This window comes from Stenella coeruleoalba (assembly GCF_951394435.1).
Source record: "Stenella coeruleoalba genome assembly, chromosome: 21".
Taxonomy (NCBI): Eukaryota; Metazoa; Chordata; class Mammalia; order Artiodactyla; family Delphinidae; genus Stenella; species Stenella coeruleoalba.
In genome coordinates, this window is record NC_137167.1 from 24,026,947 (window position 1) to 24,042,779 (window position 15,833).

General features: G+C 45.6%; 1 protein-coding gene across 2 annotated transcripts in view; it reads right to left on the minus strand.

Annotated features, from left to right (window-relative positions):
* The window catches only part of STOX2 (storkhead box 2), a 208,362-nt gene extending 193,531 nt beyond the window's left edge, over window positions 1–14,831 (minus strand). For both annotated transcript variants that reach the window (XM_079909375.1, XM_079909376.1), the window contains exons 1-2: window positions 14,635–14,831; window positions 14,006–14,444 (exon numbers count right to left, since the gene is read on the minus strand). In XM_079909375.1, the coding sequence (XP_079765501.1) occupies window positions 14,006–14,369 (364 nt within the window). In that variant the 5' untranslated portion in view covers window positions 14,370–14,444; window positions 14,635–14,831. The remainder of the gene's footprint in view (window positions 1–14,005; window positions 14,445–14,634) is intronic.
* Between the last annotated feature and the right edge of the window lie 1,002 nt (window positions 14,832–15,833).

Here is a 15,833-nt window from a genome sequence, read left to right on the forward strand (position 1 = left end):
TGCACAGTTGTACATATTCTAAATCCCTCTCCTTGAAAGTAAAAGCATTTGCTGAATAGATTATACTCTTGACCCTCAGACTGGCCAGTCCAGATTTACATTCTTACAATCCATCTTACAAACAGTCATTGAAACGATGTGAACTCACCAATTCACATGCCCTTCAGAAATAACTTACATTCTGTTAGGATTTAACTGATCCTTCCCTCTCCTACTAATGAAGTTCCAGAATTTTTAACAGGAGAGGAGGAGAGAAAAAAAAAATTTTAAGTAATACTTATTTCAGCACAGCACTTTATTTTTTTTTAAACAAATCTAAGGTCACTTAAATATTCAGGCACATTAAGAGGTATTATGCACAATAAGACTTTACCAAGTAATCATCAGTTTGAGTACATATAAATTTGAAACCCCATTTAGTCAAATTACATGTAAATTTGCTGACTAAATTTGCTTTTACATTTTCACTACAAATATAGCTACATCCTGCTGGATTTGATGGAATCCAGGCTTCTTACTTTTGGTCACGTTATAAGGAGTAGTCACGTACTTGAGAACAAAAGAAACTGATACTATTTTAAGAAAACATACTACATTGTAAATCAGCTATACTTCAATTAAAAACAAAGAAAAGAAAAGAAACTTTGGAGTTTTCTGAGCCTTGTTTCTTCCATAGTGCCAGAGAGATATATAAAGTGTTTTGTTGTTGTTTTTTATTTGTTCATTTTTTGGTCTTTTTTTTTTTTTGGCTGCATCACATGGCTTGCAGGATCTTAGTTCTCCGACCGGGGATTGAACCTGGGCCCTGGCAGTGAAAGTGCAGAGTCCTAACCACTGGACCGCCAGGGAATTCCCATAAAGTGTTCATTTTTAAAAGAAGAAAGAGGAGGGAAAAAAATTCATCAAATTAAACCTTTTTCCTACAGTAATTAGTCACATGTTGCTGAGTTATTGCCATCAGCAATTTCCATCTGATTCTGTCTTCACGGACTTCCTCAAACTGAAGATGTGCCCCTGTTACAAGAAGCTTCTATTCTCTTTCTTGTCTTTATTTACTCCTTGATTTGGTATAAGTAGTTTCAAACATAAATGAATCTCCTCCACATGGAAGAGATGGAAGATTTAACACAAGGGGAGAGTGACAATTTCCAAAACTGTCACCCAAAGGGACAGTCTGGTGCTTGTACTATCTGAAAACTTCTTTCTAGAATTGCCTGAGAATGCTGCTTGCTTTGTGAGCCAGTTTAACTCGGCAGCAATGCCAACATCCCTCACCTTTCTGCTTTTGATCCGGGATCTAAGACTCTTGCATAGTATAAACTGACAGGCAAAAATGAAACAAAACAAAAAATCCAGTTTCCAAATGACACTGATGTAGCCTCCACCCTTGCAGGACATTTGGTCCTGTCCAAAACTTTCATGAGCATATTTGGTCCATGACAAATGGCTTTGGACAGGACCAAATATTAAGGACTTTTGGGCATGGACCAAATGTCTTATGGACGTTTTGGACAGGACCAAGTGCTAACTGGGTGCCGCTGCCCATGCACCCTCCCTGTCCTTTGAGACCTGGTCAAGCAGAAGCATCCTCCACAGCCTCTAGTCCAACACTGTCCAAAGGGGGTTTCTAGGTCAGGAAGTGGATGTTTTACTAACTTAGGTCTACGCTGGCTCCTTCCTGGAACTGCAGGTTAGCAGCTGTGGTTGTCTCTCTCTCTGCTTCACTCCTTAGGATCAGTGGTAGACAATTTGGGGTTCACTTATCTATGGAATAACCAGGTTGCAAACTATTGCTCTAGTTACAAGGTCAAAAGCAAAGCACCAAACTTTAACTCATTTGTAAAAATGGTACGCTACTTCGGTTCAACGTAAATTATTTGTAAAAAGCTGATACTGTAGGGCCTTCCATGTGAAATATAAAAGTTTCAAACCAGAGCAAACATATCAGTTATTATAATACACTTAGGGGTTCACTATTCCTAAAAAGACAAATACTCTTCATTTTGGGTTAAAATGCAAACTCTATATCCTGTTTATAAAACACACTGAAACAAAAAGATACAAAAGATTAAAAAGAAAAAGGTCGCAGTGATATAACAAGCAAAAAGCAGAGACGGCAATATTAATTTTGGAAAAAGATTTCAGGGTAAAAGGGATGAGAGAGGATTCTGTGTTTAGTGTGTACTTATATGTTATATAAATGTACATACATTTATATGAATATGTATAATTTACACAGATATACAACTATGTATATTTATATGTATATAAAAGGCAAAAATCAATAGTAAAGATATGTGTTGGATATCAAAATACATAAAGTTAAAGCTATTGTAATACAGTGAAAGAAATCACATAATTTTGGAAAGATGACATTAACACACTTATCACAGTCTGACAAATAAACCATACCAAAAAATGAGAACATAGAAGAGTTAAACAATATAATATAAATTTAATAACAGAAGTTATTTTTTTTAATTCCTTGTTTCAAGTTTCTATGAAAAATAGATCTTGTTCTATATTAGGTAACAAAATGTCAGTAAACTTGAAAAAAATACATGTTACAGAGTTGACATTCTGACAACTGCAAAACAGCGTAAGAAATCAATGACAACTTTTTTTTAAAATTCACAATTTCTGTGGGGAAAAGGAGAGAAAGAAACTTCTCCAAAATAGTTACTAGGCCAAAGAGAAATCGAAATACTAATTATAGACTGTTGAGATGATCACAGCAATGAGAATATTATATACTAAACTTATGGGATATAGCCAAAGCTGTATTCAACAGCAATTTTATAGCCTTCATGACTTCATATTTTAACAATCATACGTGGACTGTGTAAATCATATTTCCCAATACTTCATCCCCAAAATCTATATCTTTGCTAATTTTCTTAAAAAAAGAAAAACTTCTTCTAGCATCATAACCAAAAGTAATTGAAATACACTTTATCACACCAAATTAATTTTTTTTAAGTTAGGACAATTCAAGAGTTACATTAACACACTTAATGTAACTTTTAATGCAGAAAATAAAAATACCTGGCTAGGAAAATAGGAACACCTTACTAAGATCAGCAAAGACTTCAAATTAGATTCAGTAAAATAGAGCTGATAATTTGCTTACTCATAGAATGTAAAAACATAAATGACATTTAATCCTGAAACCTCAAAAAAGAAGAAAAATTAAACAGTGAAGAACAATGTGATGAATTTGCCTTATAGCACCATATCCCATTTTCTCATTAAAACAATTTTCTCAGTACACTTTACACTGCCCCTTTATTTTTATAAAAAGGAATATTTCAGTTGGTAGCAAAAATTGTATCAATTACTTTCTAAGGCTCCTGTTTGGCAACATTTGAATAAACATCTGGCACAGCCACTATCCTGCAACCAGCTGCTGATCCTGCATTTTAAATATCAAGACCACAGTATTGTCTTTAACACTCTGCTTCATTTATTTGGTGACATAAAGCTGTGTGTTTTAAGCAAGCTCCACAAATCATAATATAAATCAGTCTACTGTGTTTAACCTTCAGAAGAAATTACAGTACAAGAAGAAAACATTATCAGTGATCGTGATCAAAGTCAAAATCTTCGTCCAGCAGAAATGACAAGCAGTTTTAAAAGGGCTAACAGCTCTGACTCTGGAGTCAGATGGCTGGACTGAAATATGAGATCTCTTGCTCATGCAAGGTTACTCTCTGAACTGGTATGGTGTCCTCTTCTATAGAATGTTAGCATGACCTCTGTAAGGATTAAATGAGACAATATACTAAAGTGCTTAGAACAATTCCTGACCTACAGTGAACATTAATAAAAGTTCATTCTTCTTTTTCCTCCTCTCCCTACCCCACTCACCCCTTCCCCCAACTCTGAAATAGAGTCAGTAAACATTTAATAAAATGAAGGAGCAAATGGCATAAAGACTGCCCTCTAGAATGTTCCTTCTTTAGTATAAGAGGAAATGTTAAAAATACAGGGAAGAGTAGAAGAAAGATGCTAGAGTAACCACCGTCATCTGGCGCGTTCAGAGATGTGGTTTCTAAAGTACTGCTTTCATTTTTCTACATTAGGGCTTCAGTCTACTAACTTAAAGCCTTTTTTTTTTTTTTTACAAATTAATAACCAGACTCTGATGAAAGGAGAGTGATCAACCTAGACAAATTATGCTGGTTAGAAAGTCTCCCATAACAACAACAACAAAAAGAAGCATTCATGTCCCCTGCGATTCTGTATTAACTGCAAAGTCAGCAGGCTTTCCAAGTCTTCCCAAGCTGATATTATCAAGACCCAAACAGAATGAACCGAGGGGAGAAGGACTAGCCATAAGAAGCTAGAGGGAAAGAGGTGGTCTTGGAAGAAGACGGTTTGAGGATCTGGGCAAATGGTGACAACAGAATGAGACTATGGCACATGCATGACTATAATCAATGAAAAAAAGAGTTGGAATTTCTTTCCAGAAGGATGGCAGTGTTCACTGAACTGTGTCATCCTTTCCTCTCCTCTGGAGGAGTCCAGAAGTGTCTGGTTTTTGGCCAGAAGCAGAGATAAAGAAGCTAACGTGAACTGTCCAGACTGGACAGATCTTTCCACACGGCAGGGAGAAAACCCCTCTCCTGCAGGACCACAGATCAGATCCTGTAACGCTCCTCCTAGCCTTGGCAGGATGGGCAGAAAAAATGCAGAGAGCTCAGCCCCGACCCCCAGCGCTGTCTGACAGGTACATCAAACTGCCGAGAAGAGGACCTGATTCCTGGCAAGACTCTTTCCAACTTGAAATCGTCCTGCACCTCACATAAAGCAGGCGGTTTCCATGTGAGCCCTGCACCCTTTATTTCTCTTCTTCTGTATCCAGTTGCCATTTTTCACGTGCAGTCATGGACTTGTATCCTCCCACCCTCCTGTCGTTTCCCCTTCCATTTCCCACAGGGTCCATCTCAACTCGCCGAGGCACAGCCTCCCGGCTCAACCCACCCACAGGGACCCCGGCCAGACAAGCAGAAGTATTAAGTCATTGAGCTGGAGGGTTGGTGGGTCTGTGACCGTGTGGATAAAGCACAACTGCCGCCTTGAGAAGGTGTCACTTTAAGTCATTTAAGACTTCAAAGAGACCACTTCCCTGGTGGTCCAGTAGGTAAGACTCTGCGCTCCCAATGCAGGGGGCCCGGATTCAATCCGTGGTCAGGGAACTAGATCCCATATGCATGCCACAACTAAGAGTCCACATGCCACAATTAAGAAGCCCACATGCCGCAAGTAAGACCTGGCACAGCCTAAAAATAAAAATAAATAAATAAAAATAAATACTAAAAAAAAAACCAATAAAGATATGGACACTTGCCCAGCTATTCTATTAAAATAAAGAGAGAAAGAGAGAATTCAAAGAGGGAAGGAAATGGGAATCATGCAGGAGTGGCTGCAAACACTTCCAGCCTCAGGCCAGGCTGTGGGCAGCCTCGGCTGACAGGTGGCTGGGAACTGCAGGACCTTCCCAAGAGCACAAAGCAGCCTAAAGGGGCAAGAGCCACAGGTTTGGGAATATCTGTAAATAAATAAAATTTTGTTTTGAAAATCAATCCCCTCTAAGGCACTAAACATGTAGAAGGTTCTCCCCTCTTTTTCAGAATGAAAGTGTCATTGGACACTATCTTGGACTCATGAAGGTCACTTCCAAAGGTGTGCGTAGCCTGGAATCTCCGAAGATAATGTTCCTTAGAAGAGCAGGTGCTGAGCTCCAGTGTCGTGGAAATGGACACATAAGGAGAACTTCAGTTGCTAAAAAATTCAGGGCGGGGAGGACTTTACTTAGAAGCAGAAGGGCAGAGATGAAATCATCATCTTCTGTTGCAAGATTTAAAGGGAAAAATTGCCCAAACCCGAGAGGGAAAGTAGACAACGTGGGGAGGAGGGTGTCTGACACAGCACTGGGGGAAGGGTGGCAGTGATGGAAGGAAATGCTAAGAGAGGATGCAGCCACAGTCATCTTCCAGCAGCACCCTCTGAGCACCGGCGTGCTCATCTTAAAGTCTGCGGCGATCTCAGGTGGTAATAAGGTGCAATCCCGCCAGACTGAGCCCACCGCTTAGAGACGCTGGGATGCCTTTGGGGACCGCCGGGGACCCACAGATTCATGAGGAGGAAGTTATTTTGGACGTACTATTAACCAGCCAGCATCCATGCAGACCGGGGGCTTTAGAGGCTCCCCACGTGTTTGGTATTGGGAAGGAGGAGGTGACATCCCGGTTTCAGAGACACGTCATTTTACATCGACAGATGGGCTCTCGTTATAGAAAATTCTATTATAGGACCTTCACAAGAAATTGAGAAAATGGAAGAATTTTACTGTGTGTGTTTGAGCCTTAAGAGTAGCATCGCCAGCACGGAGGTACGCTTCCATCGCGTTAACAGCACAAGAACATCTCAAGCCCTGGGGCCGTTCCACGTGGTGGCCACCACCATCCTGTGGCCTTTCACATTACTTGGGTCTGCCCCCTAGGAGGCCTTCACCCCCAAGACTCTGATGAATCCCTTTACCTCTTTATCCAAATCATTTGTCAAATTCTTTAAAGAGATTCCTGACCCTTAGGCTTCCCTGGTGGCGCAGTGGTTGAGAGTCCACCTGCCGATGCAGGGGACACGGGTTCGTGCCCCGGTCCGGGAAGATCCCACATGCCGCGGAGCGGCTGGGCCCGTGAGCCACGGCCGCTGAGCCTGCGCATCCGGAGCCTGTGCTCCGCAATGGGAGAGGCCACAACAGTGAGAGGCCCGCGTACCAAAAAAAAAAAAAAAAAAAAAAAGCAATACCTGACCCTTGACAGTGTCCAAGTTTACTCTTCTCTATCAAGAGAGACTGATATCAACATATCAAGGGCCGCATCCTCCAACGCCAGTGTGACTTAAGTTTACTACAAAGCTCTTGGCATGGACCTTCTCAAGGATAAATGTGTGTGCATATATAATATATACTAATAGATTATATTCTTGTATTGATAGCTTGTACTTTATAAATACATCTATGTAACCTCCTCATTGAGATAAACGATACATCAGATAATTAGTTCCCACCAATTAAGGAATGCCTGTGATTATATTAAGTCTACAGCTATGATACAGAATGGAGGCGTTCAAAACGTGTTTCTACCCATGTGGAGTGAGCAGAATAATGATACAAGTACAATCCAAGTGACCATGTTAAAACCCACCCCACACCTGAAAATTCGATTTTGAAGGTGAGCACACATCTTTGTGTGGGATATTTTAAGCAGAATGAAACATTTGAAATTATTTGTAGCAAGTACTTTGGATACAACAAATCTCTCTGGGTTTTTTACCCCTAAATGTGTGGTGACCTCAGGAACAGAAAGCACCTGAGGGCCCTCACTCCAGCACAAGAAACACAGATGGGCCTTTCAGTTTTATGCCCCTTTGAAAAGAACTTGGGATAACCTGTAAATTCACTTCTTAATGCAAGACGGAAATATATGCTCAAGACCAGCATTCAGCAGTTAAGAGGTGAAACAGATAAAGCCTCTCAGTTATCACAACAAGGCCTTGAGTCTCAGAAGTTCATTCTAAACGCTTTACTACGATGAAACTGACACACCATTACTGAAAATTTCTTTGAGCCAGAGTGAGGTAATTCATAAAAATATCTTTATGACTAGCTAGAAATGAACAAAACTTGAGATGCATCCCTGTTCACTGTCTAACCTTAACCCTGAGATTTTAATATGAGAGGTAAGCTTCTCTAGGAGGGAGGCCCACGTCTGACGATTTTCTGGACATTCTACAGACCCCAACCCAGGGCTCTATGTTTACTGGATGCCTGCTGCCTTGTCAGCACAGAATAAAACTCCAGGAGGCTCCACGTGGCCTGGAGCTGGCCAGCCCCTCTGACCTCACCTCCTGCCACACCTTCCATTCTCTGGCTGGCTTAACAAGCCCCAGCCTCACGGCTTTCCTTTCTGTTCCTCCAGCGTTCAAGCTGATTTTCATCTGCTCCTCCACTGTTGGCCGACAGCTCATCCGTCAGTCAGGTGCTACACGAAACAAGGGGCATTATAGAGCTGTCACTCAAAGCACTGGCAGGGAATGTGGCTTTGGGGCAGAAAATGAAGAATCCGCCCTCCTGTGAGAAAGCCCTGCAGAAAGATTATTAAACCACACAAAGCAATGGACCGACCTGTTTGGCCTAAAGGAAGCTCAAGCAGGATGGTCTCAGGCGGCATCCTGGACCCAGCACTGGTTTCCCTTTTTCTTTGTGTTATCTAATGGAAAAGAAGAACCCAGCCGCCTCCAAGCAAACCGGCTGCCATTGGGCTACCTGGCACCCTAAACTGTTGGGAGGTTGTATGTACTGGGGGCTGGGAAGGAAATTTTGGCCAGGACAACCTGAACTTGAATCCTATCTGTATGACAAAAAAGAAACACGCAAACAAAAATAACGCTGCCTGGGTCCAGACCCCCTCTCTCTAGCTTACCAACTAGGTACCTTTGGAGAAGTACTTGTCACTCTGTTCCACAATGTCTCCATTTGCAAAATGGGTAAAATAATGATACCTAAATAGTTTTAAAGGTTGGTTAACAAAAAGATAGCACTTAGGAAATAGTAAACGATCAGTAAGTGTTAGCTATCGTCTCATATCTTCTCGTCACTCTCTATCACCTGCTCAATTTTTACAGAACTTAAAACTCTCTTTGCTTAATTTCTGAGATGTCTGTTGCACCCCCTATAACGGAATCTGCAAAAGTACAAGGGCTGTGTCTGACTTGTTCTCCACTTCAGTTCCCAGAACAAATCCTAGAAGACAGAAGGTTCTCCAATTGTTGAATGACTCAGTATCTCCAATTCCAAAATCTTTACAACACTTATGAGGCAATCCCAGCCATGAGCTTAGGACACTTATTCAATTTTAAGTTGACTTAAATGAGTCAACTTTTGGTTGGGATATATACAAATTCTTTTGGAGTATACATTTTTAAAACAATTGTCTTAAAAATTTACTACTTGGAGAAACCACTTTAAGAGAGCAACTTTCTGAGAAAACCAATAAAGATGTTGGAATAGAATAAAGGCTTGATGCCCATATGTTCTAAACAATTTTCTTTTTATTGACATATAGCTGACATATAATATTATGTGAGTTTCAGGGATACTCCAGCTAAAAATTTTTCTAATTTAAAACATAAGTCCTGATTTAAAGCCTAAAAAGCATGTTTGGTCCTCTGTTAATATCTAAGGATAAATGGGGAAAGTATAAAGAGTCACTGGAGAAGACAGAGACACTGAGCCATGCTCCCTGAGATCCGAAATTAGGAGAATCTGTGGAGATTGCCGGACCTGGATAAGGCTGGCGGGTGGGGAAACCCCAGAAGCCCCAGGAGGGAGGAGCATCTAGGCTCTGCTCAAGGGCCTCTGGGTGTGGGGCTGGGACTGGAAGGCCCTCTAGACTCAAGCAGGCTAACGTGATACCTTCCGTAGCACGCAGAGCCTTGACCATGGGAAGGTACCATAAGAGAACAAATGCACTCACACAGCACCCACCATCTCTCCCCACGACGCTTTCAATAGACCTTTAGCTGGTGCAACTGCGTCCAACCCCCTCCCAGTCCCATCCAGCGCCCTCACCGGCCCCAGAATTCTCATTCTACCTAAGATCAAACTGTGTCACCCCTCCCCCTGCTCAAAAGCTACCAGGGCTTCCCAGTCATCACCCGTGGCCCAAGCTTCCCTTCCCACTGTCTTATCGCACCACTGCCCACCCCAGCCCCAGCCAGCCAGTTCCCAAACGTGTCAGGACCTCCCCAACGCCGTCCTGCCCCGGTGGGAAAGCACTCCTGTTCTGGAGGAAGCCCTGGCGGCCGGCATCTGCACAAGGCTTAGCGCAATCCTCTCTGCTGGGAACCCCCCTCCCAGCCCACCAGGCAGGAGTACCTGCTCTTTACTCCCGTCCTCAGAGCCCTCCTCGCGCTCTCAGTTCTTGCGTCAGCATCTCCGAAAAGCCTGAGTGCCTCATCAATCTTTATAATCTCGGGAGGGACACAGAGCCTGGCACTAGCGGGCACTCAATGAACACGTATGGGGTTTAATTTAGAGTTTAATCAGAATACACAGCACAATTTTAAAACATTCCTGGTTTCCTGCACACACATATCCCTTTTGAGGGTCCTGGAAAGAAAATGCCTGAACTATTTTTTCTACATGCCCAGAGTAGGTCATTTCTAAGTAGTGGATTGAAATACGCTAGCAGGTCATTTCTAAGCAGTGGATTTGAATATCCCAGGTCAAAACTATTTTTCCTTTGAGTTGCTTAATTCCCTGCTTCTTGTTGGATCCATAATCATCTCCTCCTTGTCCAATCCCCACCTGAAATGTGTGTGGTTAGAACCACATACTTTTGGAATTACAGGCAAAAGTAATCTGGATTGCTGGCAACTTCAAGACGCATGTTTCAAGTTACAAAGCAAAACACTAACTTGTTTTCAATCCTGCTGTAAAAGTGTAGGCTTGCCTCAACTGCGCTGGGGCACAGCCAGAAAAGGGGGTCTGGGCAGACCTCTTGTCCACCCCTCTCTCTCCACTCCGGGGTGGGTTAATACACACACACGCACGCACACGCACACGCACATGCACACGCGCGCACACACAGGAGAACGGGAACTCAAGATGGAGCAAAGCCATTCCTCCCTTTTCCTCACTGGGAGGATCTAACAGAACAATTTTATTACCACGCTCCAAGATGGGCTCTCAGAGACCACCTGGAAAACAAGCAAATTTCGTGAATACTTATTTACCATAAGTATAATAAAATGTAAACTGGCATTTGCCTACCGGTTATTTAAGAGGACTACTTGTGACTGATGAATTTAATTCCGGTTCGACAAGAGGAAATATAATGCCTTCTGTAATGCTCATCTATGTGTCTGGTTTTGTGGCTGTTTTACACCCATGAAATAATTAGGGAAAGTCACAAAACTACATGAAAGTAACTGATAATATAGGTAGCACAGTCTGAGGGATCAGTTGAAAGTTATCCTGCAAGAAATGCATTACTAATGATAAAGTCCCACAGACAGTGCTCAGCTCCTGCTTTTGCGTATATAAATTAGATGGAGTCAAGGGATTCCTACGATAGTGGCGCTCAGTCTTTCCAGATTTACAGCTAGGCTCCCTCTGAGTACACCTTCGTGGTTTGGAGTTTGTTTCCTGTATTTTTGAGCGCATGAACTTGTCCACACATATATTGTGACTTGGAATAAAAGGTTGTGAGCCAGTCATCAGGGGCTCCCAGACTTCGGAGTTTCAAGGCTCCATAAAAGATCTTGCAACAAAAAATTGGGAAGCTTTGCAGCAGACACTGAGGTTCCCTAAGAGAATTTTTATAGGAGATAAACTGTCGCACACAATTCAGCATTTTACCATTATTACTGAGCAAAACCAGAATTCTGAGGAATTCTGAACCCCCAAGACAGTTCAGAAAAGTTAACCACTTGGATCCCAGAAGGCATCACCCATGCTCCTGTATCTGATGCTGGTTTCAGGAGGCAGTCCCCTCGCTTGTCATCACGGTACTGAGTTAAGGGCTGAGCCCGTGCAGCTGCTAAACCCACCAGCTGCCCGTCAGCCTGAGACAGTTCAAGCTGCCCAGGCAACAGGCAATAGTCAATCAACTACAGCAATCTCGAACCTTTAAAATTGCCAAAATAGTTCTCCTTGCTTAATATGACAGATCGCCAATTCCTAGAAGTTCACACATTCTGCTAAAATGAAAAAATATATGAACTACGGAAATATTTACAAATCAAATGCTATTGATACAACGTCTGGGATTTCAAATGGTGGGGGAGATTTATAGATGGAGTGAGATTGTCCATGTGCTGATAAATTTTGAAGTTAGATGATGGATTCATGGGGATTCAATATAGTATTTTTGATTACACAGGACACCCCCCTTATCTGTGGTTTTGCTTCCGCAGTTGCTGTTTCAGTTACCTGCAGTCCCCTGAGGTCCCAAAATATTAAATGGAAAATTCCAGAAATAAACAATTCATACATTTTAAATTGGGTGCCATTCTGAGTAGCTTCATGAACTCTCTCCCCATCCTACCCCGTCCTGGGGTGTGAATCATCCCTTTGCCCAGCGAATCCGTGCCGTGTAGGTTACCTGCCTGCCCATTAGTCACTTAGCAGCCGCCTGGCCAGCATCACTTCAACAGGGGTGGTATCGCAGTGTTTGTGTTCAAGTAACCATTACTTTACTTAACAATGGCTCCAAAGCGCAAGAGTAATGATGCTAGCAATTCAGATATTCTCTTACTGTGCCTAATTTTAACATTAAATTTCATCATAAGTATGGAGGTATAGGAAAAAAACAGTATATACAAGGGTTCATCCGGGGTTTCAGGCATCCACTCCGGGTCTTGGAATCCTAACCTCTTAACCTCGCAAACAAGGGTGGGGAGGGGAACCCCCGTACGAGTTTTGCAAATTGCTTAAATTTTCCAAAATGAAAAGTAAAAAATAATCATGAAGTCAAGTTTAAAACTATTAAAATGCAATCTCTACAGTGCATACAAGTGATTACATATATTCTTACTTCCTAGTGTGTTGCAGTTCTACAGTAGGAGAGCAGATCTTGACCCTTTACTAAGGCAGCTTAATTACAGGGACTCCACTGAGGTTTTTGCTAACGTCAAAAAAGAAAGTTAAGACACCTTCTGAAATTCAGCACAGGTTATAAAACATACAAGATTTAAGCTTTACTATTTTTTATCTAAAGGAAGCTTTATAAAGGAAGATTTCTGCTATGTGAAAATAGACAAAACACAACAAAACAAAAAAGATGCTATAAATTTGCCATGTGTATAGAGGAAGGCACTTCAGCAGGTAAAAGCTATTCCTTAGGCGGAAGGTAACCTAACAACCCTGGCGAACGAAAAAGGCGGCTCTTCAGTCTTTTAGCGTTTGAACTTTTGACCTCTTCCCAAAATGTCACGAAAGAATTTCTAAACCGTGGGACTAGAAAGAACGCTTTCTTTCCTCAAATCGTTTCACAAAACATTACTCTGTACTATATACGCCTTAAGCCACCGAGCCCAAAGTACAAAACTAAAAAGTAAAGTCTAAAAGGGATGCAAACTAGATTAAGAAAAATACATATGAAGTAATGCAATTAAAAACAAAACAAAACAAAACAGCAGGTCGAGACAGCACTGGAAGTGCGGCAGCGAATATCACCTTTCGGGCTTTCTTCCCCGGACACGGTTTTCTCTTTTGCTGAGGAGCAGGCTTTCCACTGTCCTCCTCGTATCCCTTCCTTCCTTCAAACTCACAAAATGACTTGAAGAAACATGTACTGGAGGCAACGAAACCTGCAGCTCAGTCTTGCAAGGACGCAGCGGCGCTTAAGAGTCAACCCACACGGAGGGGGCGGAGGGACGCGTCTCCCGAGGCAAACGCGGCCGGGCCGGGTCGCCGCCCCAGGAAAGGACGCGCCGGGGACGCCCGCGCACCTGGCCCGCTCGCTGCCGCCTCCCGCGGCCGAGCCCGCTGCCACCCGAAGCTACCTGAGCGCTGTCTCTCCACTTCTCCCGCGTCCGCACACGCGCCCCCGGCCCCAGCCGAGCTCAGAAGGTGAGACCCGCAGACCCGAAGCGGCCGCGGCCCCGCCGAGCCTCCCGCGCCGCCGCCCACCCGGCAGGCCGCAGGCACAGCCTCACCGGGGCAGCCGGGGAGGCCCCCGCCAGCTGGCCAGAGGCGGCGTGCTCGCCAAGGTACAGATCCGCGGTTTAGGTGCCAGGAAGCTCCCCAGTCCAGCACTCGCCCAGGCTGCCGGCCCCTCCCCGGGCGCGGCGCGGGGGTGGAGAGAGGCGCGGGCGCCCGGGGGGAGCGGGGCCAGCGCGCCGGCTCGGGCGGGGCAGCGGGGGGGAATGGGGGGGATGGGGGGGTTCCCGCGGCGCGACAAGACGGGACAGGGCGGGCGGCGGCCGGACTCACCCAGGCAGCGGATGTGGAAGCCCGAGGGCGGCCGCAGCGCCCGGCGCGACCAGCCCTCGCGCAGCGCCTCCAGATGCTCCTCCTTGCCCTGGATTAGCAGGACCTGCTCGTCGATCCAGCCCAGGAAGAACGTCTCGGCCACCGCGGCCGTGACCTTCTTGTTCCAGAAGTGCTGCATGTTCTCGGCTTTGAAGTCGGCGAAGATCTCGTAGCCGATGTGGTGCCGGGCGAGCTGCCGGGGCTGGGCCGGGGACGCGGGCCGGGCGGCCTCGGACCTCTCCCCCGCCGGCCCCTCGGCGGGGCCCAGGACGATGGCCAGAGAGTGAGGCGCAATTTGCAGAAACTTCTCCATCTTCGGAGGCATCCGGCGTCCGCGCGCGACCCCGCTCACCGCAGCCGTCGCCTCCCGCCGCTCCCGGGAACAGCAGCGCGAAGTGCGCTGCGCGACAAACGAAGAGCGTTAGTGCCCACCCCCGGGCCGGCCGCTTCCCCAGACATCCCGCGCCCAGATGCCGGGGACGCCCCCGCGCAGCCCCTGCGCGCAGCCTGCCGGCGGGCGCAGCAGGTCACCACGCGAGGGAGGGGAGGGCGTGCGGAGCCCGCTCGGGCCGACGACTGGCGCGCATTACCTGCAGCTCCAGGCCACCCTCCCTGCACCACTCATTTTCCAGCCGCTGCACCCTCGCCTCCCTCGGCGCCCGGCGGCCCCGGCGGGGGGCGGAGACGCCGGAGGGGGCGGGCAGTTCGCGCCGAGTCCGGGGAACCCTCCTGGCTGGACTCGGCCGGAGGAATCCCCCAAAGTCCGCTGCGGGAGGTGGTCGACGGGGTGCGGATGCCCGGGGCGGGGGCGGGGTGTGAGTTTAGGTGGCGGGGCCAGGGACGCACGGCGACACGTGGAAGGCACCGAGTCCGGAGCGGTGAGTGTCGCTCCTCCCCACGCTCCACTCCGCCCTCGCCTCCCACCTCCTGCTGGAACAAGTGGCTTTGCTGACTGGTTGATGTGCCCTTGGAAGTGGCTTTTTTAAAAACTTAGTCAACCACGAAAAATTGTCATCCGTCCCTCCTCCCACGCTCTCGTGGAACTCTCCTCCCGTATCTCCATCACGTACTGTGGGCCTGAGATAGAAGAAACCTAGTCATTCCCAGCGTTACCTACCCAACCCTCCGTTTAGGAAGAGGATACGGAAATTTACCAGGAAAGGTAATGATCATGCTTTTAAAAAAAAGAAAACAAGAAACAAACCAAAAAACCCCACTTCGTTAAGCTTCTTTGTATACAAACTCTGTTTGGCTTATTTTTCATTGAGAAAGTTTAATTGTATATTTAGAGCCCTAATTAATTAACGCCAAGGCTTCATGCTACATTTCCCTAGAGGAGGGTTTCTCAGCCTTTGGTGTTTCAGAGTCACCTGCAGCTTTTTTTTTTTTTTTTTTTTTTTTTCCCCCAGTACGCGGGCCTCTCACTGTTGTGGCCTCTCCCGTTACGGAGCACAGGCTCCGGATACGCAGGCTCAGCGGCCATGGCTCACGGGCCCAGCCTCTCCGTGGCACGTGGGATCCTCCCAGACCGGGGCACGAACCTGCGTCCCCTGCATCGGCAGGCGGACTCTCAACCACTACGCCACCAGGGAAGCCCCACCTGCAGCTTTTGTCAAAACATAGGTATCTGGATGTGGGTCTCTGATTCCGTAGGCCTGCTGTGGAACCTAATACTTTTTCTTTCAAACAAATTCTCTGCTGCTGCTGCTGGTCCTGGACCATACTTTGAAAACCTTTGAACTAAAAAAAATGTTACGTGGTGGGAGGGATCGCTGAAGTGTTTGCTGCT